This window comes from Trachurus japonicus, unplaced genomic scaffold (genome assembly GCF_045865225.1).
Source record: "Trachurus japonicus isolate A0001 unplaced genomic scaffold, Traja_1.0 AP030142.1".
Lineage (NCBI taxonomy): Eukaryota > Metazoa > Chordata > Actinopteri > Carangiformes > Carangidae > Trachurus > Trachurus japonicus.
In genome coordinates, this window is record NW_028220275.1 from 5,653 (window position 1) to 23,618 (window position 17,966).

At 42.3% G+C, this 17,966-nt stretch overlaps 2 protein-coding genes and 1 pseudogene across 2 annotated transcripts in view; all 3 read right to left on the reverse strand.

Moving 5' to 3' along the window:
* Positions 1 to 408: 408 nt before the first annotated feature.
* On the reverse strand, positions 409 to 3,156 carry LOC146960662 (tripartite motif-containing protein 16-like; annotated as a pseudogene).
* A 1,193-nt stretch (positions 3,157 to 4,349) lies between these two features.
* LOC146960663 (tripartite motif-containing protein 16-like) overlaps positions 4,350 to 17,966 on the reverse strand; it is a 35,845-nt gene continuing 22,228 nt past the window's right edge. Inside the window, exon 3 of the mRNA XM_085772175.1 lies at positions 4,350 to 4,666. The gene's annotated coding sequence lies outside the window, so the exon portion shown is untranslated. The remainder of the gene's footprint in view (positions 4,667 to 17,966) is intronic.
* On the reverse strand, positions 11,981 to 14,036 carry LOC146960664 (tripartite motif-containing protein 16-like). The gene has a single exon (XM_085772169.1). It carries the CDS (start codon positions 13,897 to 13,899, stop codon positions 12,220 to 12,222), a length of 1,680 nt encoding a protein of 559 aa, XP_085628295.1. The 5' UTR covers positions 13,900 to 14,036; the 3' UTR covers positions 11,981 to 12,219.

Genomic DNA, 17,966 nt, shown 5'->3' on the forward strand with positions numbered 1-17,966 from the left:
GTCGCCACATTCACGGCGTTCCTTGGCTGCACACACAGCCCTGCATGCCGTTCTCTCTCCTCATTGGATAAAAACTGTAGGATACGATAAATGTTTTCTCTTCGGCTCAGAGCAGAGCAGAGGGACTGAGAGACCCGTGTTTCAGTCCAAACACTCTATGTAAGTGATTGCTGTCGGAAGATATAACTATTTAAGACTTATATTAACACAAATATATCACTTACTTCTGCTTTAAAATAAAATCTAAACCTCATAGTTTTTCAAGCAATGACCTTGGAATGTGGAACCACATGGAGTTTGGCAGGATTTATTTTCACAGAGCCTGCAAAAAGCTGCTTCTCACTCCACCATCTTGGATCCTACGGAAAGTAAAGTTACACTCATTAAAAACATGAACCGAATTGTACAAAAAAAACCAAGATACATGCTCCACTACATAATAAAGATGCCCAATAAATAAAATAAACTGAAATACAAATAAAACAGGATGAGGCAAAGTCAAACTTTATTTCAAAAGCACATTTAAAATAACAGAAGTTCCCAAAATGCAGATTAAAAAAAAGCATATGTGTGTTTGTGTGTGTGTCAAAGAGACAGAGAGAGAGAGAGAGAGAGAAAGAAATGAAAAGCAAAACACAGGAAAGCACAGAAAGCTCCAAAAAAGAAAAAAAAGTGATATAGTGGTAGTTAATAATAAACTTTACCAGTAGTTCAATAGAAAATGGTCCAGTTCAAAAGCCACCGTCAACATATAGCATACATGTTGCAAATTAAGATTTCTACACACTCAGGATAGGAAACTGAGAAAACCTCTAAGACTTAGATCTTAGCATAAGGCTTGCTCCGCGTAATCTTAATTGTGATCATGTTTTCCATCATCTCGTCTTTATCCTCGTATCCACTTCAGTTACATTCACATCATTCACACATTTTGTTTAACATGAATCTCAAAAATGGAAAAGAAAATAACAAATCATCTCTTACAGTAATTGATGATTATCATAAAACCCCAGAGACCTTATTTATGGATGGATTTAAATTTCAACATTTGATTTGACAAACACATCACTGCAAATGCAATTCTAGATTATTTACAAGAAAATATCCCAATAGCCCATGCAGTGTAAGATAGACAACAACACAAAAACACATCAACACAAATATGCAACAAACATTTAGAGCTCAGAGAAGCCTCTATTTTTATGGAGAAATGTGAGTTTAGGTAAAGAAACATCATCATGAGCAGTGATCTCCACGGCTCCAGCTCCACCTCAACAAACTCAAACATCAACACAACAAGAAATGACAAGAGGTCAAAGTCCCGCCCACAATGTTTGATTGACAGGTGATCTCTGTGCAGTGCAGAGACACAACAGCAATGAGCTTTTAGCAACAAACATGGAGACTAAAGAAAGTGATGAACTAAAATACAGATTTTAACCAACTGCACCTTCAATGATCTTTGTCTATTTGAGTTTACACAACTCTGCTGTATCTCCAACAGAGAAAACCTGAACTCCAGCATGTAGCCTAGAGGCTGAGTGAATGTGGTCTGGACTCTGTGGAGGAGAGTCATGGTTTCAGAGACGCTGTAGAAGGACAGAATACCTGCTCTGTGATCCAGGTACACTCCTACTCTGGAGGACTGAGGACCTGAGACTGGAGTCTGGATCTTGTTGAACCAAAATGTGAAACTGTTGGAGCAAAGTAACGCCCAAGATTTGTCATTACCTCCAAACCAACTTTCATCCCCTGCTCTGCTGATATTCTTGTATGCGACTGCTACATCAACTCCTCTTCCTCCTCTCCACTCCACCTCCCAGTAACAACGTCCAGTCAGACTCTCTCTACTCAGGACCTGACAACAGTAAGTGAATCTGTCTGGGTGACTAGAATAAGACTGATCTTTACCCATAAATGTTACTTTTCTGTTTCCCTCAGATAATAACAAACGTGTGTATGCTGTGTTTGGATCCAGTGTGATTTCCTGTGAATATCTTAAGAAGTCAGCTCTGGTCCTGGGCTCTGGTGGTGACAGTAAAACATCCACTTGAGTCTCTGTCAGTGAGATGTTTGTCCATGTGTCTCTCAGAAGGTCCTGTAGTTGATCTCTGAGCTCTGACACAGCTGCTGTCACATCCTCAAAGTGTCTGAGAGGACGGATATTGATGCTGGATGAGTGTGTAGATGGACTGAGTGCTGACAGTGAGGGGTAGTTGTGTAGAAACTGGGTGTGATCCTCTGTGTGTGACAGCAGCTTCAGCTCAGCGTCTTTCCTCTTCAGCTCAGTGATCTCCTGCTCCAGCTTCTTCTGAAGCTCTTTGACTCCACTCACTTGAGTTTCCTGCTGGGATCTGATCTGCTGCTTCAGCTCAGAGCTTCTTTTCTCCATGAGACGGATCAGCTGAGTGAAGATCTTCTCACTGTCCTCCACTGCTTTATCAGCAGAGCCATTGATGGCCTCCACCTCCTGTTGAAGCACCTTCACATCTTTCTCTGTGTCCTGGATTCTCTGCTGGATTTTCTGTCGACTCAGCTCCAGCTCTCTCTGCCTCTCAGTCCTTTCTGCTGCAGCTGAGACTGTGTCGTGGCCTTTATGTTCATCCACAGAGCAGAGATAACAGATACACTGCTGATCAGTGCGGCAGAACATCTTCATCACCTCATCATGACGAGAGCAGATGTTCTCCTGGAGCTTCTTGGAGGGCTCCACCAGCTTGTGTTTCTTAAATGAAGGAGATTCATAATGAGGCTGCAGGTGTTTCTCACAATAAGAGACCAGACATTGCAGACAGGACTTGACAGCTGTGAGTTTTATCCCAGTGCAGACATCACAGGCCACATCTTCAGGTCCAGCATAGCAGTGATCAGCAGGAGCAGCTTGGAGTCCAGTCTTCTTCAGCTCCTCCAGTAAAGCTGCAAACATGGTGTTTTTCACCAGGTCAGGTCTTGGTGTGAAGTTCTGCCTACACTGAGGACAGCTGTAGATTTCCCTCCCATCCTCTCCATCCCAGTGGGTTTTAATACAGTTGAAGCAGTAGCTGTGTCCACAGGGAATAGTCACTGGATCCTTCAGTAGATCCAGACAGATGGAACAAGAGAAGGTCTCCTGGTCCAGATGAACTCCTTTCTGCGCCATTTCACCTCTCACAGACGACGACTGTCTGAGTTTCTGTTGCTCAAAAGTCAAACTAGTTTTAGCTCTGATCTAAACAACATGTGTCTCTGCAGTGAACGGGGCCTGTCAGTTCCTCCTCTTCACCACATGTTGGTTCCACCCATCTTCAAACTGTAGATCTGAAGGGGAGGGAACAAGGAAACACATGAACAGGGTGGAGCTCACTGTGTTTGAGCAGGAAGAAGAGGGAGGTGATCAGGTTTGACTTTGTTCCAGTAGGAGGAGCAGTTTGATACTGTATGTTTAACCTTTTATTTACCGTCCTGCTCATTTCTCATTTGGCATCAATTCATTTTGTTTTCAAGGTTTTATAATCAGCTCTTATGCTCTTCTAACAGATTGATTGAATGTTTTATAGGTTACAATTCAAATACAGTAGATTAAAATAAAGTTAATAATTACAGCAGCACAATGGGAGGTAAGGTGTAAAATTTTACTGGCCAAAATATGTTTTTATTGGCCACTGAACTGCTCACAACAGAAGTCACAAAAAACAACACACACAACAACAACAAAAAACAACAGTGTTTCCCCCAGTGCTTTAGGTGGTTACTTCAACAACACACACCTCCTACCTTAACTAAGTTGTTCCAAAAAACATAACAATTAGGCCTAGGTTTAGAACACAAATTGAAACATTTATGTGAGGTCCATTAAAGTGCAAAAGTGGCAGTGAAGTCGGTGGTGTAACAGTTTTATTTATTTTGTGTTTGCCATGACTCTCACTGTGGCTGGGAAAAAGCTATTGTAGAAGCGTATTAGGTGTGTGATTATGCTGTCTGCTCGGTTGTGCAGACTGTGTGTTGATGGTTTATTTCTGACCAGGGTGGGAAAATGAGGTGTATGAACATTTTAATGTTTTTAGAGATTTAACTTTACATTTTCAAAGATATTTTACATCTGAATCTTACAGAAAAATCATCTATCTATATGGTATTCACTTTTTGTAGGCCTATATTTATCTTGTATATTAATTACATCATTATATTTTAAAATATTTCCATGTGCAACAGAAAAATGATCTGAAAAAACACTTGAAGCATTTAATTTTAAAAAACATAAATGAAGCTGTCAATAAAATTAAAGTAGGCTATGTTATAGTTTTGGCCACATCTATCCCTGAATGATACCCTAAAATGAATAGAGAAGAAAATACATCATTTTCGAAGAGAAACCATTTTATTCATCTCACTTATGTTCACATCATTCACATAGTTTATTTCTACATTATTTATCATACGTTTCTATTTTCATGTAGAGAAATTTAAGTTTAGGTAAAGAAACATCATCATGAGGACTGATCTCCTCCACGGAAAAGAAAATAATAAATCATCCACTAATTGGTGATTATCATAAAACCCCACAGACCTTATTTATGGATGGATTTAAACAACAACATTTGATCTGACAAACACATCTCGGGAAATTGAACTAGAGATTACTGAAAACTAAATATCCCAATAGCCCAGGCAGTGTAAAGATAAACAACTAACAAACACATCAACTTAGATCTCAGAGAAGTTTCTATTTTCATGTGGAGAAATGTGAGTTTAGGTAAAGAAACATCATCATGGGAGTCACGTGGGACCGTCGGGAAAGATGGCGGCACACTAGGAGAGCTCCAGACGACCATCAACTAATTACATAATTTAAGAAACATACACTCCGTTTTTCAACATAATACTAGTGGCCTCTACTTAAACGGACCTATTGTTCGTAGTGGACCGACAGTGTGCGACTTCTCGACGAAATGGCAAACAATAACAAGGCTAACTTTTTCAAAGGCGCGGCGACTAGAAGCAAGCAAGCTAACGTTAACGCTACGAGAGTCAGTCCACCACCTTGGAACACGTCGCCTGCGACGACACCAGAGAGCAGCAGACCCCCGCCGAAAAATGCAAACGACCCTGGCGCTGGAAAAAACATAGATGAAAATATGTTTGAGGAAATACGAAAAATGAGCGCTACTCTGCAAATAGTGGCGGGGGACGTGGTCGCGATTAAAGAGACAACAAAAGAACTAAAAGACTCGGTGGAAAACATTCAAGAACGACTTGGAGAAGCAGAACAGCGGATATCGGACATGGAAGACATGCATGCAGGGATGGAGAAAAACATGGAGAAATGTGATAAAAGACTGGAAGCACTGTGGACACGTGTGGAAGACCTTGAAAACCGAAGCAGAAGGAATAATATCAGGATGGTGGGACTGAAAGAAGGTAAAGAGGAGACGGGCAAAATGATGCAGTATATAGAGAAGATTCTGTCTGAGGGGCTTGGTCTCACTGGCTCCGGTTTTGAGATAGAACGCGCGCATCGGTCTCTCGCCCCCATGCCTGACCCGAATCAACCACCTCGGACCATCATGATACGCTTCCTACGTTCATCAGCACGAGACAAGGTGCTACAGGTGGCAAAGGAGAAACGTGGAATCGAGTGGGAGGGCTGCAAGCTGTCTTTTTTTGAAGACCTGACGAGGGAGCTGGCAGAGAAAAGAAAAGCATTCAACCCGCTGAAGAGACGCCTGCACGAGCTTAATGTGAGACACAGGCTCGTATACCCTGCAACACTCATCTTTACATGGAAGGGACAAAAGAAAACGTTCCGAGACAGCAAGGAGGCAGAGAGGTTTATGCAAGATCCAAAATAGGACCACGGGACTTGATAATGAGAACATGGCGGAGTGTATGTGAATTCATGGAAATAAGGTAACTTTTATTTTGATGGATTTGTCGGGGCCGGATGGTTGGGTTGCCTAGGAAACCACGCCCCACGGACCAAGTCAAGGTTTTTTAGTTCAGTCCGTGTTCAGTCAGGACGGGAGGGGGTCGCTTAGCAACCGTAAGTTCTGGGTTGCTTTGCTTGGGGGTTCGTTGTTTTTGTTTATGTTGGTTTTGTGTGCTAAGACAGTGTGTTGGCCTAATAATGCTCTGAACAGTTTAAACATTTTTTTTGTGTGTGAAAATTACAACCATGATGGATAAATTGCAGTCACGGTCACAGTACTATTACAAACCTGAGAATTATTGCTGACAGGTATATTAATATCATATCGTGGAACATAAATGGATGTGGGAGCTACATTAAAAGGAAGAAGGTTCTGACATATTTAAAATCCAAAAATACAGATATAGTATTTATCCAAGAGTCACATATATTGGGGGATGAAGAGGCAATGAAATTTAAAAGAGGTTGGGTGGGGAAGATCTATCATAGCTCCTACTCGACCAAAAGGAATGGGGTGATGATTCTCATTAATAAAAACTTGAGCTTTGTCATGCTAAAACAACACAGTGACATGGAAGGACGATTTATCTGTATTGAAGCCTTGATCAATGGGATTAGGACAATATTATGTAATATCTATGCTCCAAACAAAGAGGAGCCTGATTTTTTCCATGAAATCAATAGAGTGATAGGACATATGGAAGGTCAGGTTATAATGGCAGGTGACTTCAATCAGGTAATGGATGGGATGATTGACAGGAGCAGACCCAGTGGTAAATCTTCACCAAAAGACAGAGCTGCAATTAAAATGTTGGCAGAGGACCTTAATTTGGTAGATAGGCTATATGGAGATTAGTGAACCCACGTGAGAGAGAATACACCTTTTACTCTCACTGCCACAAATCACATTCAAGGATTGATTTTTTCCTGATATCAAATACGTTAGTAGATTCAGTTGTGAATTGTGAGATAGGTGCCATTGCCCTTAGTCAGTCCCTCCAGGAATTTGCGATGTTGCGATCGCAACAATTAACGCAAATTCAGCCAATCCCCGCGAATTTTTGCGATCTTGCAATTTTGTACAATCACCGCAACTTTTCCGCAAATTGGACCAATTGTCGGTGCTTTCCGCGAGTTACACAGCAGAGAGTGCGAGTCTGGACGGAGCGGAGGTCGAAAGTGAGTCCACGGAGGAACAGCGTGGCTGGGCTGACGGCAAGAAACTTGATACAACGTGCACAAAGTGATAAGTAAAGGAACACAAGCTGAGTTGAACGTGTTGAGTGTGAGTTGTCCTGGTTGACCACCCGAGGCTGTGTCCCCCCCCGCAGCACCTGCCGAGGGGGAATCCAGTGAGTGCGCCACTGCAGGGCCGGAGCGGAGCAGCCGGCGGCCAGGTGCCCCTTCCCCCATCCTAAGGCCCTGGCCCTGGACTTGAGTAGCCACCCTCCCCTTTTTATTCAAAGACTGGACTGTTTTAATAAAACAGTTCTTTTACCACGATTTTTAAACAGACGTTTTAATTAAAAGTAAAACAACTTTCAACTCTATGTAATTTTCCTGTGCCTTTCTTAACAAGTGGAAAATTGCTGGTATAACAGGACCTCACATTATTTTGTGACATTTCAAAATTTTAAATTTTCCTTTGATTTTTAATTATTCAGAGCAAAATTGCAACTTTTTTTTGCAACTTTTGCTGTCTCCCGCAATTTAATCGCAACAAAAGCGCTTAAAACATCGCAACATGCACTGCAACTTTTTCAAAATGTGGCTGCAAAATCAGGCATTTTAGTCCGCAACAATCACAAAAAAAGCCCGCGAAATCCTGGAGGGACTGCTTAGTGATCATGGCACAGTGGAATTACATGTTGACCTGAATACAGATAAAATAAGAAGGGGTCGCTGGAGACTCAATACCATACTGCTGAAAGACAAATCTTTTAGTGACGCATTATCAGAGGACCTTAAATTTTTCTTTGAAACAAATATTGGTTCCACAGAAAAAATATCCTCCGTTTGGGAAGCATCTAAGGCATTCATAAGAGGGAAAATCATTGCCCACTCTTCAAAATTGAAAAAAGAAAATAGAAAGAAAGAAGCAAGATTAGACCAAGAGATACGTAATTTGGAGAAAGACCTGGCAAAGCATCATTCAGATCAATTATACCAAACCATATGTAATTTGAAATATCAGTTACATGATATATATAATAAAAAAGCTGAATATGCTTTATTCAGACTCAAGTCCAATTTTTATGAAGGAGGTGAAAAGAATGGCAAATTATTAGCCCGACAATTGAAACAACAAGACAACTCTAATAACATCCCAATGATTAAAAAAGGCAATGGAATAGTGACTTAATCAAAAGACATTAATGAGACCTTTGAAAAGTTTTATAAAGACCTCTACACATCCACCTGTGCGCTTGATACAGAAGATGCAGAGACATTTTTCGCAGGTCTCAACATGCCTAATATCTCAAATGAACAAAAAAAACAGCTGGATGCTCCTATAACAGAAGAAGAGATTAAAGCTACCATTCTCTCCATGAAAACTGGGAAGTCACCAGGAATGGATGGCTTCCCAGTTGAATACTACAAGAAGTATATTGATATCTTGGCCCCCATTCTACTTAAAGTATATAGAGAAGCATTTGAAATAGGTGCTCTGCCTGACTCATTTAATGATGCATTAATTACTCTAATCCCTAAGAAGGATAGAGATACATCAGAACCATCTAATTTCAGACCTGTAAGCCTTCTTGGTGTAGATTTCAAAATTCTGACAAAGACACTGGCGTCACGTGTAGGGAAGGTGTTACCAGACATCATACATGGTGATCAAGTAGGATTTATTAAAAATAGGTCCTCAGCTGATAATATGCGGAGACTCATACATCTCATACATATGAATCGCTCCAGTTCGATACCGGTCGCAGCCCTCTCACTTGACGCCGAGAAGGCTTTTGACCGGGTGGAGTGGGGGTTTCTCATGTTAGCCCTTTCCAAATTTGGATTTGGGACTGATTTCTGTAACTGGGTGAAGATACTTTATTCCAACCCGAGAGCAGCTGTCCTCACAAATGGGCTGACATCAAACTTATTCTGCCTTTCCAGAGGGACCAGACAGGGATGCGCTCTCTCTCCACTACTCTTCACGATAGTATTGGAACCACTGGCCTCAGCAATCAGAGCTAATATGAGAATCAAAGGTGTGTCTGCGGGGGGAAGAGAGCACAAGCTTTTTATGTATGCTGACGATATCTTAGCAGTCATAGCAGACCCTGTCAATTCCCTGCCGGTGTTATTAGAATGTATTAACACATACTCTAAACTATCAGGTTATAAGATAAATTGGCACAAGTCAGAGGCTATGCCTTTGTCAAACACATGTCACTCTAGTTGTGTTAAATCGTTCAATTTCAAATGGATACCTTCAGGTATGAAATACTTGGGTATTCAGTTAAATCCAAATTTGGATGAAATAATGTTGTCCAATATGGAACCACTCCTTCAAAAGATAAAACTGAATCTGGACAAATGGGAAAAATTGAAACTTAGTTTATGGGGGAAAATTAATGTGATTAAAATGGTGGTTGCCCCACAATTCAATTATGTTTCCATGATGTTACCTGTTTGTATAACGCCACAGCTCTTTAAGCAATATGACACAATTGTCAAAGACTTTTTATGGGACAAGAAGAGACCAAGGATTAACATAAAGAAAATGTGGTCACCAAGGAACATAGGAGGACTGGCTCTACCCAATGTCAGACTATATAATCTGTCGTTTGAAATGTTCAGACTGGCTAAACATTGGGTCGGAACCGACCCGGAGCTGAGCTGGATTAAAATTGAACAGGAACTAACAAACCCCTACAAGCCTTTGGATGTTCTCTCACATGGACCAACTTCTAATGGACAGGACTACTCCTCAAACCCGGTGCTAGCTCATTCTAAGACTGTTTGGAGAGAAGTGCATAAGATGTGTGGTATGTCACATCTAAGACAATCATATGCCTCTATATAGCACAATCCTGCCATACGTATCGGGAAAAAGACTGTTTACTGGAAGCAATGGCTTATGAAAGGAATATGTAATGTAAATGACCTATACTCTGATAGAGTGTTTATTTCTTTTTCAGAACTTAAGAAAAAATACAATTTGGAAAGTAAAAATAATTTTTGGAAGTTCTTACAAATCAGAGACAGTATAACTAAGGGTCAACTCATTCAAGACAAGAATCCAGTGATGGAATTTCTTAAATTACCTGATATAACACGCAAGGCAGCTGTATTTTACAGAATCTTTAATGGGTTACAGGAAAACATCTGTCAAAATTTGAAATATGTCTGGCAGAAAGACCTAAGATGTGAATTGAATAATGAAACCTGGCTAAGAATATTAGCAAACTCAGGGAAATATATAAAGGAGGCTAGGGGGAAATTTACCCAGTACAAATTAATAGGGGTGTGCATTGGCACTGCCCTCACGATTCGATTCGATTACGATTCAGCAGGTAACGATTCGATTCGATTCGATTCTACGATGCATTGCGATGCATTGCAATGCATCAAAATTCTACTGCACAACACGGCAAATTTTTCATCAGCCATGAGATATTGAACAACAGATTTTATCGGCTGCTATGTATTATCACTCTCCTGTATCTTTGACATAAATGTCATGAAATAAAATAAAATTGAATGGTACAGGTATTGGATATGGGATTTTCAAACCTGAAAAAGAAAACGTAAATCACTTCTAGGGCTGCCCCCAAAAATTAGCCGACCAAAATTTCATTGGTCGATTGGTCGCAGGAAAAAACAAACAAACCTTTGGAGCCGTGTCTTGTCAACATTAACTCAAAATCAATATGACTGAACTATATGAAAGACTATGGGGCTTTTATTTTGAAGGGCCAGATACAGGAAGTCGTGACACTTTCTGTTGTTGTTGTTTTTACACGGCACGGAGGTCTCTCTCTCTCTGTATCTGCATCAGAGACCCCCGTCTTACACAGCCTGGGCTCAGTCACTCCCCCTCCTCTACTGTGTTTGATGAACGGGCATACTGATACTGCCTGTAGTAACGGTAAAACCCGACCGGCTTGTTGAATCTCGGACCCAACACGACCGGACTCACGAGCGTTAATTAATTAATTCTCAACCCGACCGCGGGTGAAAAATAAAAAAAGGAAAAAGAAATCCAGCGGCAACACTGCTACTGCTGCCACTTAGCAACTACAGGCTGCGCCCAGCTGCGCCACGCGCATGTCGTTGCTCCGTAAACGCCCCCGGAGGTAATTGAAACTTCACAACTTTATTTGAGGCCAGAAAATAAACAGTGACATAATCGATTATGGCACGTTGCCGCATCGATGCTGAATCGTGCATGTCCCGCATTGCAATGCATCGCCGAATCGATTATTGTTGACACCCCTACAAATTAATACATAGGTTTTATTTCACCCCATCTAAACTCTATAGAATGGGCCTGTTAGCTAATAATTTATGTTGGAAATGTCAAGAAGAAACAGGAACATACTTGCATGCTATTTGGGAGTGTAAATTCATTAACCCATTCTGGGAAAAAGTGCTTGAATATATAGGGAAATGGGTGGGGTTAACAATACCGATATCACCAAGAGTGTGCCTACTGGGAGACCAAACAGAACTGCCCAATATACCCAAATGTAACCTTGTAGTGATAAAGTTAGGGGTTGTTACAGCTGCTCGAATGATTCTCAGAGTATGGAAAAGTACATCCTCTCCAGATGTTAAAAAATGGATAGAGGTAATGTTGGAGGTTGTATCATATGAACACATGTTAGCCAGAATCAATGATGATGTGGACAATTTCAAGAGGTCATGGGACCGCTTTCTCAAATGTAATGATGTGGCAATGTGTTGACTGACTGCACTGATGTGAATGTAACTGATGAATGTTTAGATTGGTTGTTTCAAATATGAGCATTTATCATGGGCCGTTATATACCTGAAAACAATACTGTCTGTTTGTATGTGTTTACATAAAAAATAAAATAAAAAAACTTTAATGACAAAAAAAAAGAAACATCATCATGAGCAGTGATCTCCTCCACGGCTCCAGCTCCACCTCAACAAACTCAAACATCAACACAACAAGAAATGACAAGAGGTCAAAGTCCCGCCCACAATGTTTGATTGACAGGTGATCTCTGTGCAGTGCAAAGACACAACAGCAATGAGCTTTTAGCAACAAACATGGAGACTAAAGAAAGTGGTTAACTAAAATACAGATTTTAACCAACTGCACCTTCAATGATCTTTGTCTATTTGAGTTTACACAACTCTGCTGTGATTGCATCAAAAAAGTGAAGAGAAAGTCCAGCATGTAGAGGCTGAGTGAATGTGGTCTGGACTCTGTGGAGGAGAGTCATGGTTTCAGAGACGCTGTAGAAGGACAGAATACCTGCTCTGTGATCCAGGTACACTCCTACTCTGGAGGACTGAGGACCTGAGACTGGAGTCTGGATGTTACTGTGCAAAAATCTATAACCGTTGTGGTCACAATCTAACGCCCAAGATTTGTCATTATATCCAAACACACATTCATCCCACCTCCCTGCTCTGCTGATATTCTTGTATGTGACTGCTACAGAAATTCCTCCTCCTCTCCACTCCACCTCCCAGTAACAACGTCCAGTCAGACTCTCTCTACTCAGGACCTGACGATATGAAGTGAATCTGTCTGGGTGACTAGAATAAGACTGTTCTTCACTCACCACTGTTACTTTTCTGTTTCCTACTGATAACAACAGCCATGTGTTTGCTGTATTTGGATCCAGTGTGATTTCCTGTGAATATCTTAAGAATCCAGCTCTGGTCCTGGGCTCTGGTGGTGGTGACAGTAAAACATCCACTTCAGTCACTGTCAGTGAGATGTTTGTCCATTTGTCTCTCAGAAGGTCCTGTAGTTTGTCTCTGAGCTCTGACACAGCTGCTGTCACATCCTCAAAGTGTCTGAGAGGACGGATATTGATGCTGGATGAGTGTGTAGATGGACTGAGTGCTGACAGTGAGGGGTAGTTGTGTAGAAACTGGGTGTGATCCTCTGTGTGTGACAGCAGCTTCAGCTCAGCGTCTTTCCTCTTCAGCTCAGTGATCTCCTGCTCTAGCTTCTTCTGAAGCTCTTTGACTCCACTCACTTGAGTTTCCTGCTGGGATCTGATCTGCTGCTTCAGCTCAGAGCTTCTTTTCTCCATGAGACTGATCAGCTGAGTGAAGATCTTCTCATTGTCCTCCACTGCTTTATCAGCAGAGCCATTGATGGCCTCCACCTCCTGTTGAAGCACCTTCACATCTTTCTCTGTGTCCTGGATTCTCTGCTGGATTTTTTGTCGACTCAGCTCCAGCTCTCTCTGCCTCTCAGTCCTTTCTGCTGCAGCTGAGACTGTGTCGTGGCCTTTATGTTCATCCACAGAGCAGAGATAACAGATACACTGCTGATCAGTGCGGCAGAACATCTTCATCACCTCATCATGACGAGAACAGATGTTTTCCTGGAGCTTCTTGGAGGGCTCCACCAGCTTGTGTTTCTTAAATGAAGGAGATTCATAATGAGGCTGCAGGTGTTTCTCACAATAAGAGACCAGACATTGCAGACAGGACTTGACAGCTGTGAGTTTTATCCCAGTGCAGAAATCACAGGCCACATCTTCAGGTCCAGCATAGCAGTGATCAGCAGGAGCAGCTTGGAGTCCAGTCTTCTTCAGCTCATCCAGTAGAGCTGTAAACATGATATTTTTCACCAGGTCAGGTCTTGGTGTGAAGTTCTTCCTACACTGAGGACAGCTGTAGATTTTCTTCCCATCCTCTTCATCCCAGTTGGTTTTAATACAGTTGAAGCAGTAGCTGTGTCCACAGGGAATAGTCACTGGATCCTTCAGTAGATCCAGACAGATGGAACAAGAGAAGGTCTCCTGGTCCAGATGAACTCCTTTCTGCGCCATTTCACCTCTCACAGACGACGACTGTCTGAGTTTCTGTTGCTCAGAAGTGAAACTAGTTTGAGCTCTGATCTAAACAACATGTGTCTCTGCAGTGAACGGGGCCTGTCAGCTCCTCCTCTTCACCACATGTTGGTTCCGCCCATCTTCAAACTGTAGATCTGAAGGGGAGGGAACAAGGAAACACATGATCAGGGTGGAGCTTGATGAGTGTTGAAGCAGGAAGAAGACAAAGGTGATCAGGTTAGACTTTGTACAAGTAGGACGAGCAGTTTGATAATTTGTGATTAACCTTTTATTTACAGTCCTGGGGTCTCATTTATAAAACTGTGCGTGGGATCGTTACTAAAAGTGTACGTACGCCCAAAAGCCAAGGTTTGCGTGCGCCAGTAGGCTAAATATTCAGATTTATAAAACCATGCGTACGCACACGTACGTTCAAGCAAACTTCCCTTTATAAATCAGAGTTCCTACAAGTGTGCACAGCTGAATCCGCTTCACGTTCCGCCCTGTACACGCCCTGTTTTAACCCTAGATGGTCAATGCAAACCACCACATTAATGCGATCTGCATGTCAATGAGCCTGACGTACTCTTGTTCTGTCGGTGTTGTGAATTAGCTGCAGGTGTGAAAGTGGCGACGTGACGTGTTTCTGCAGCTGTTAACGGCGTCAGCGGCTCAGAGCGCACGCGGTGTTGTTTTGGTGCGCTGCCCTCTCTAATGCTGGACCCGGTTCGGCACAAAGTTACAGCAATGACAACAGTTCTAATCTGAAACGAGTTATTAACCATTCATCATGGTCTCCCTCTCCCTCCTTTCTCCTCCAGCGGTGCCGTGGTGCAGAATTACGCACTGGGCTCACTGTATTATTTACAGTAATTAGACTGATCGATAAAACTTTGAATAATTAGCAGAATCAGTTACATTCTGAGGAATGATCAAACATGACACTTCTCTTGATAACAAGAAAACAAGGTTTAATAATCAGCTCTTATGCTCTTCTAACAGATTGATTGAATGTTTTTTAGGTTACAATTCAAATACCGTAGATGAAAATAAAGTAAATAATTACAACAGCATAATGGCAGGTGTGGTGGCAAAAAGTTCTCATTGTTCAATGAAGACTTAAAAAGAAAAGCTTCACACGTCGGCCATCTTTGAGTTTTAATAAACATTCATGAATGGAGTCACACACAGAGCACACGGTCAGTGGGTGAGTGAACTGAAGATGTTCTCAGGCTCACTATCTTTATAGTTCCCAAACACATATCAGTAGACAAAATATGGCGACTGCCTAGTCTCGGCACCAGGACACAACAATCCCTTGTAAATTTCCACAGGACACTCTGTCGTGGGAGCCTCTCTGGCTCCTAACCTTTAACCTGTCCTGAGTGGACTCTCTGCTGTCTGTCTTCAAAGAACGTTATTGCAGATAACATGATATATTTTTGAATGCTGAATGACGGTGGACAGTGAGGAACAACTTTGGGTTTGAAACGCACACCAATAAGTAGATCTGCTTTATTTATGTGGGGACTGCTGAGCGATTGTTTTACCATGAAACTGAAAATTTAAGAATAACTGAGATAGAAATTAGGCTATATGTTGCAGAGTTCTGCTAAAATAAACTATTGTAAGTATTGGCTTTTGACTGTTGTATAATAAAACCCCCCGCCTCTGGAACTCCCTTCCCCAGCCCATCAGAGACTCTCCATCACTTCCCCTCTTCAAATCCAGACTGAAGACTTTCCTTTTCACCCAAGCATTTAACCTCCCCTACCCATACGTTTTTTTTTTTGCGCCTCATGTACTACTGCATCTGTAAAGCGTCTTTGAGTCACTGTAAAAGCGCTATACAAAATTGTGAATGGAAGTTATTGTCATGTAGGGATGCACATGATTAACCGTTTAACCGTTAACCGATAACAAGAACTTTGACCGATTAATACTATCGGTTATTTATTTATTTTATTAGCTCCTTATGTCGTCAACTCATGGGGACGTGTCGACACGTGCAGAGTTCACGTGCCTTCAGTCATATTTAGCAGCAAAAAGTTACACAGGAGGACTGACAGTATGTGCAGCAGCCCCCATGAAGGAAGGTCAGACAATAAATGTAACCTACACGGACATAGATGTGAATCACCTGTAACGACGGCGCTGAAAAAAAAAAAAAGAGGACGAGGATGTCGCTGCTCTTCAGCCTGTTCACCTGCAGATCTCCTGCAGCTCCACAGAGGAGCTGTCAGAGGAGCTCTGCTGCTCCTTCAGTCTGGTGTTTGGCTGCACTTTGTATAAAAACAGTTCTACATTGGACGATCTAACCTCCATATGAGCGCGATCAGCTGAGACAGAGCACAGTGGATGTGGCGCTGCTCTGTCGGAGCGCACGTGTGTATTTAAAGCAGAAGTAAGCGATCCGGTCGTTTTGGCTAATGCTGCGTTCCAGGCAGGCTTTTGAAACCGTAAATTACAGCTTCGAGTCACAACTTATGACTTTTTAGCGTTTCAGGCAACCCACTCGTGTTTTTCCGACCTGTTTTACCTGTGAAAGTCACTATAACGGCCACTCGTAACTTCCGACCCGTGAACCCGTACCAGATCGAACTGGTACGACTTCACAGGTCGGAAAAACACGAGTTACGAGTTTCCTTGAACGCACCATAACAGCCCTCGTCCCTACGTCACCACATTCAGGCGCATCCCTTGGCTGCACACACAGCCCTGCATGCCGTTCTAACTCCTCATTGGATAAAAACTGTAGGATACGATAAATGTTTTCTCCTCGGCTCAGAGCAGAGCAGAGTGACTGACAGACCCGTGTTTCGGTCCAAACACTCTATGTAAGTGATTGCTGTCGGAAGATATAACTATTTAAGACTTATATTAACACAAATATATCACTTACTTCTGCTTTAACGGCCCAAAAAAAAAAAAAAAAAAAAAATTGGAGCGATAATTTTTTTTTTTTTTTTTTTTTTGCCGTGCGCCGCAAGCATCTTAATCTTATCGGTTAACGGTTAATAATCGGTTAACGAGCGTCGGTTATTGGTCAGAAAAAAAATTCAAAATGTGCATCCCTAGTATCCATGACAACGGACTGTGCAGTCCGTAGCAAAAGACAGCTGATGTTTTTACGATATTAAAAAATGGACTGAAGTAGTTGAATTCACACGTTTAATGTTAACTTTCACCTCTGGGGATGGTTAAGTAGAGTAGAGTAGAGTAGAGAATACTTTATTCATCCCGAGGAGGGAAATTCATATTAGTGTAGTAGCTCACACGACAATGACACAAAAAAGAAAGAAAGAGGACCTATTATGCTTTTCCAGCTTTTCAGACTTTTATATATGTTTAAAATGTTGGATAATGGTTCTAGAGGCCGTGGAAGTGTCATATCCTGAGGTTAATGCATTTGGAGGTAAACCCTGCTAGATAATTGGGATTTCTCTTGGATTTCTCTGCACACCTGTTACACTCGGTTGCGCTGAGTTTTTTTTTACATGAGCTCGCGTCTACGTCATGGCGTGCCGGACTCCCCTACATGGTCATGCCGAGGTCTCTGCTCCAGCCGGCCCCGCCTCCTCCCATGCTGCTCTGTTGTGGCTGGGGTCACAGCGGAGAGCGGAGCAGAGCACTTCCTGCTTCTTCCCTGCATGTTTTAGCGCTGTAGCGTCACTACTAAGTTTTATTTAGAAGTTTACGCCGACGTTTCATGTAAGTGAAGCTGTACCTGTGTGAGGAGCGACGTACCGCCGGGGCGACGTTGTTCGCCGGACCGACGTAACGCTGGACCGCCGGAGCACCGGAGCTCTGGAGCTGCAGCGGCTCCTCACACAGGCAGAGCCCGTCTGCAGGCCTCCTTGGCCGGGCAGACGTCCGTGCTCATCGCGGTAGAGAAAACCATCGCTAATAAACATACCCGCAGGTTTTTTAGACGTTTACCGCCGTGGGTTAGTCTATTTAGCAGAATGTTGGTCTCATTGATGAAATCTTGTGGCAGTTGAATTAGTTTGAATGAAAAGTGAAGCTGTGAGAAGGAGGAGGATAGAGAGGAACAGTGCTGCGGT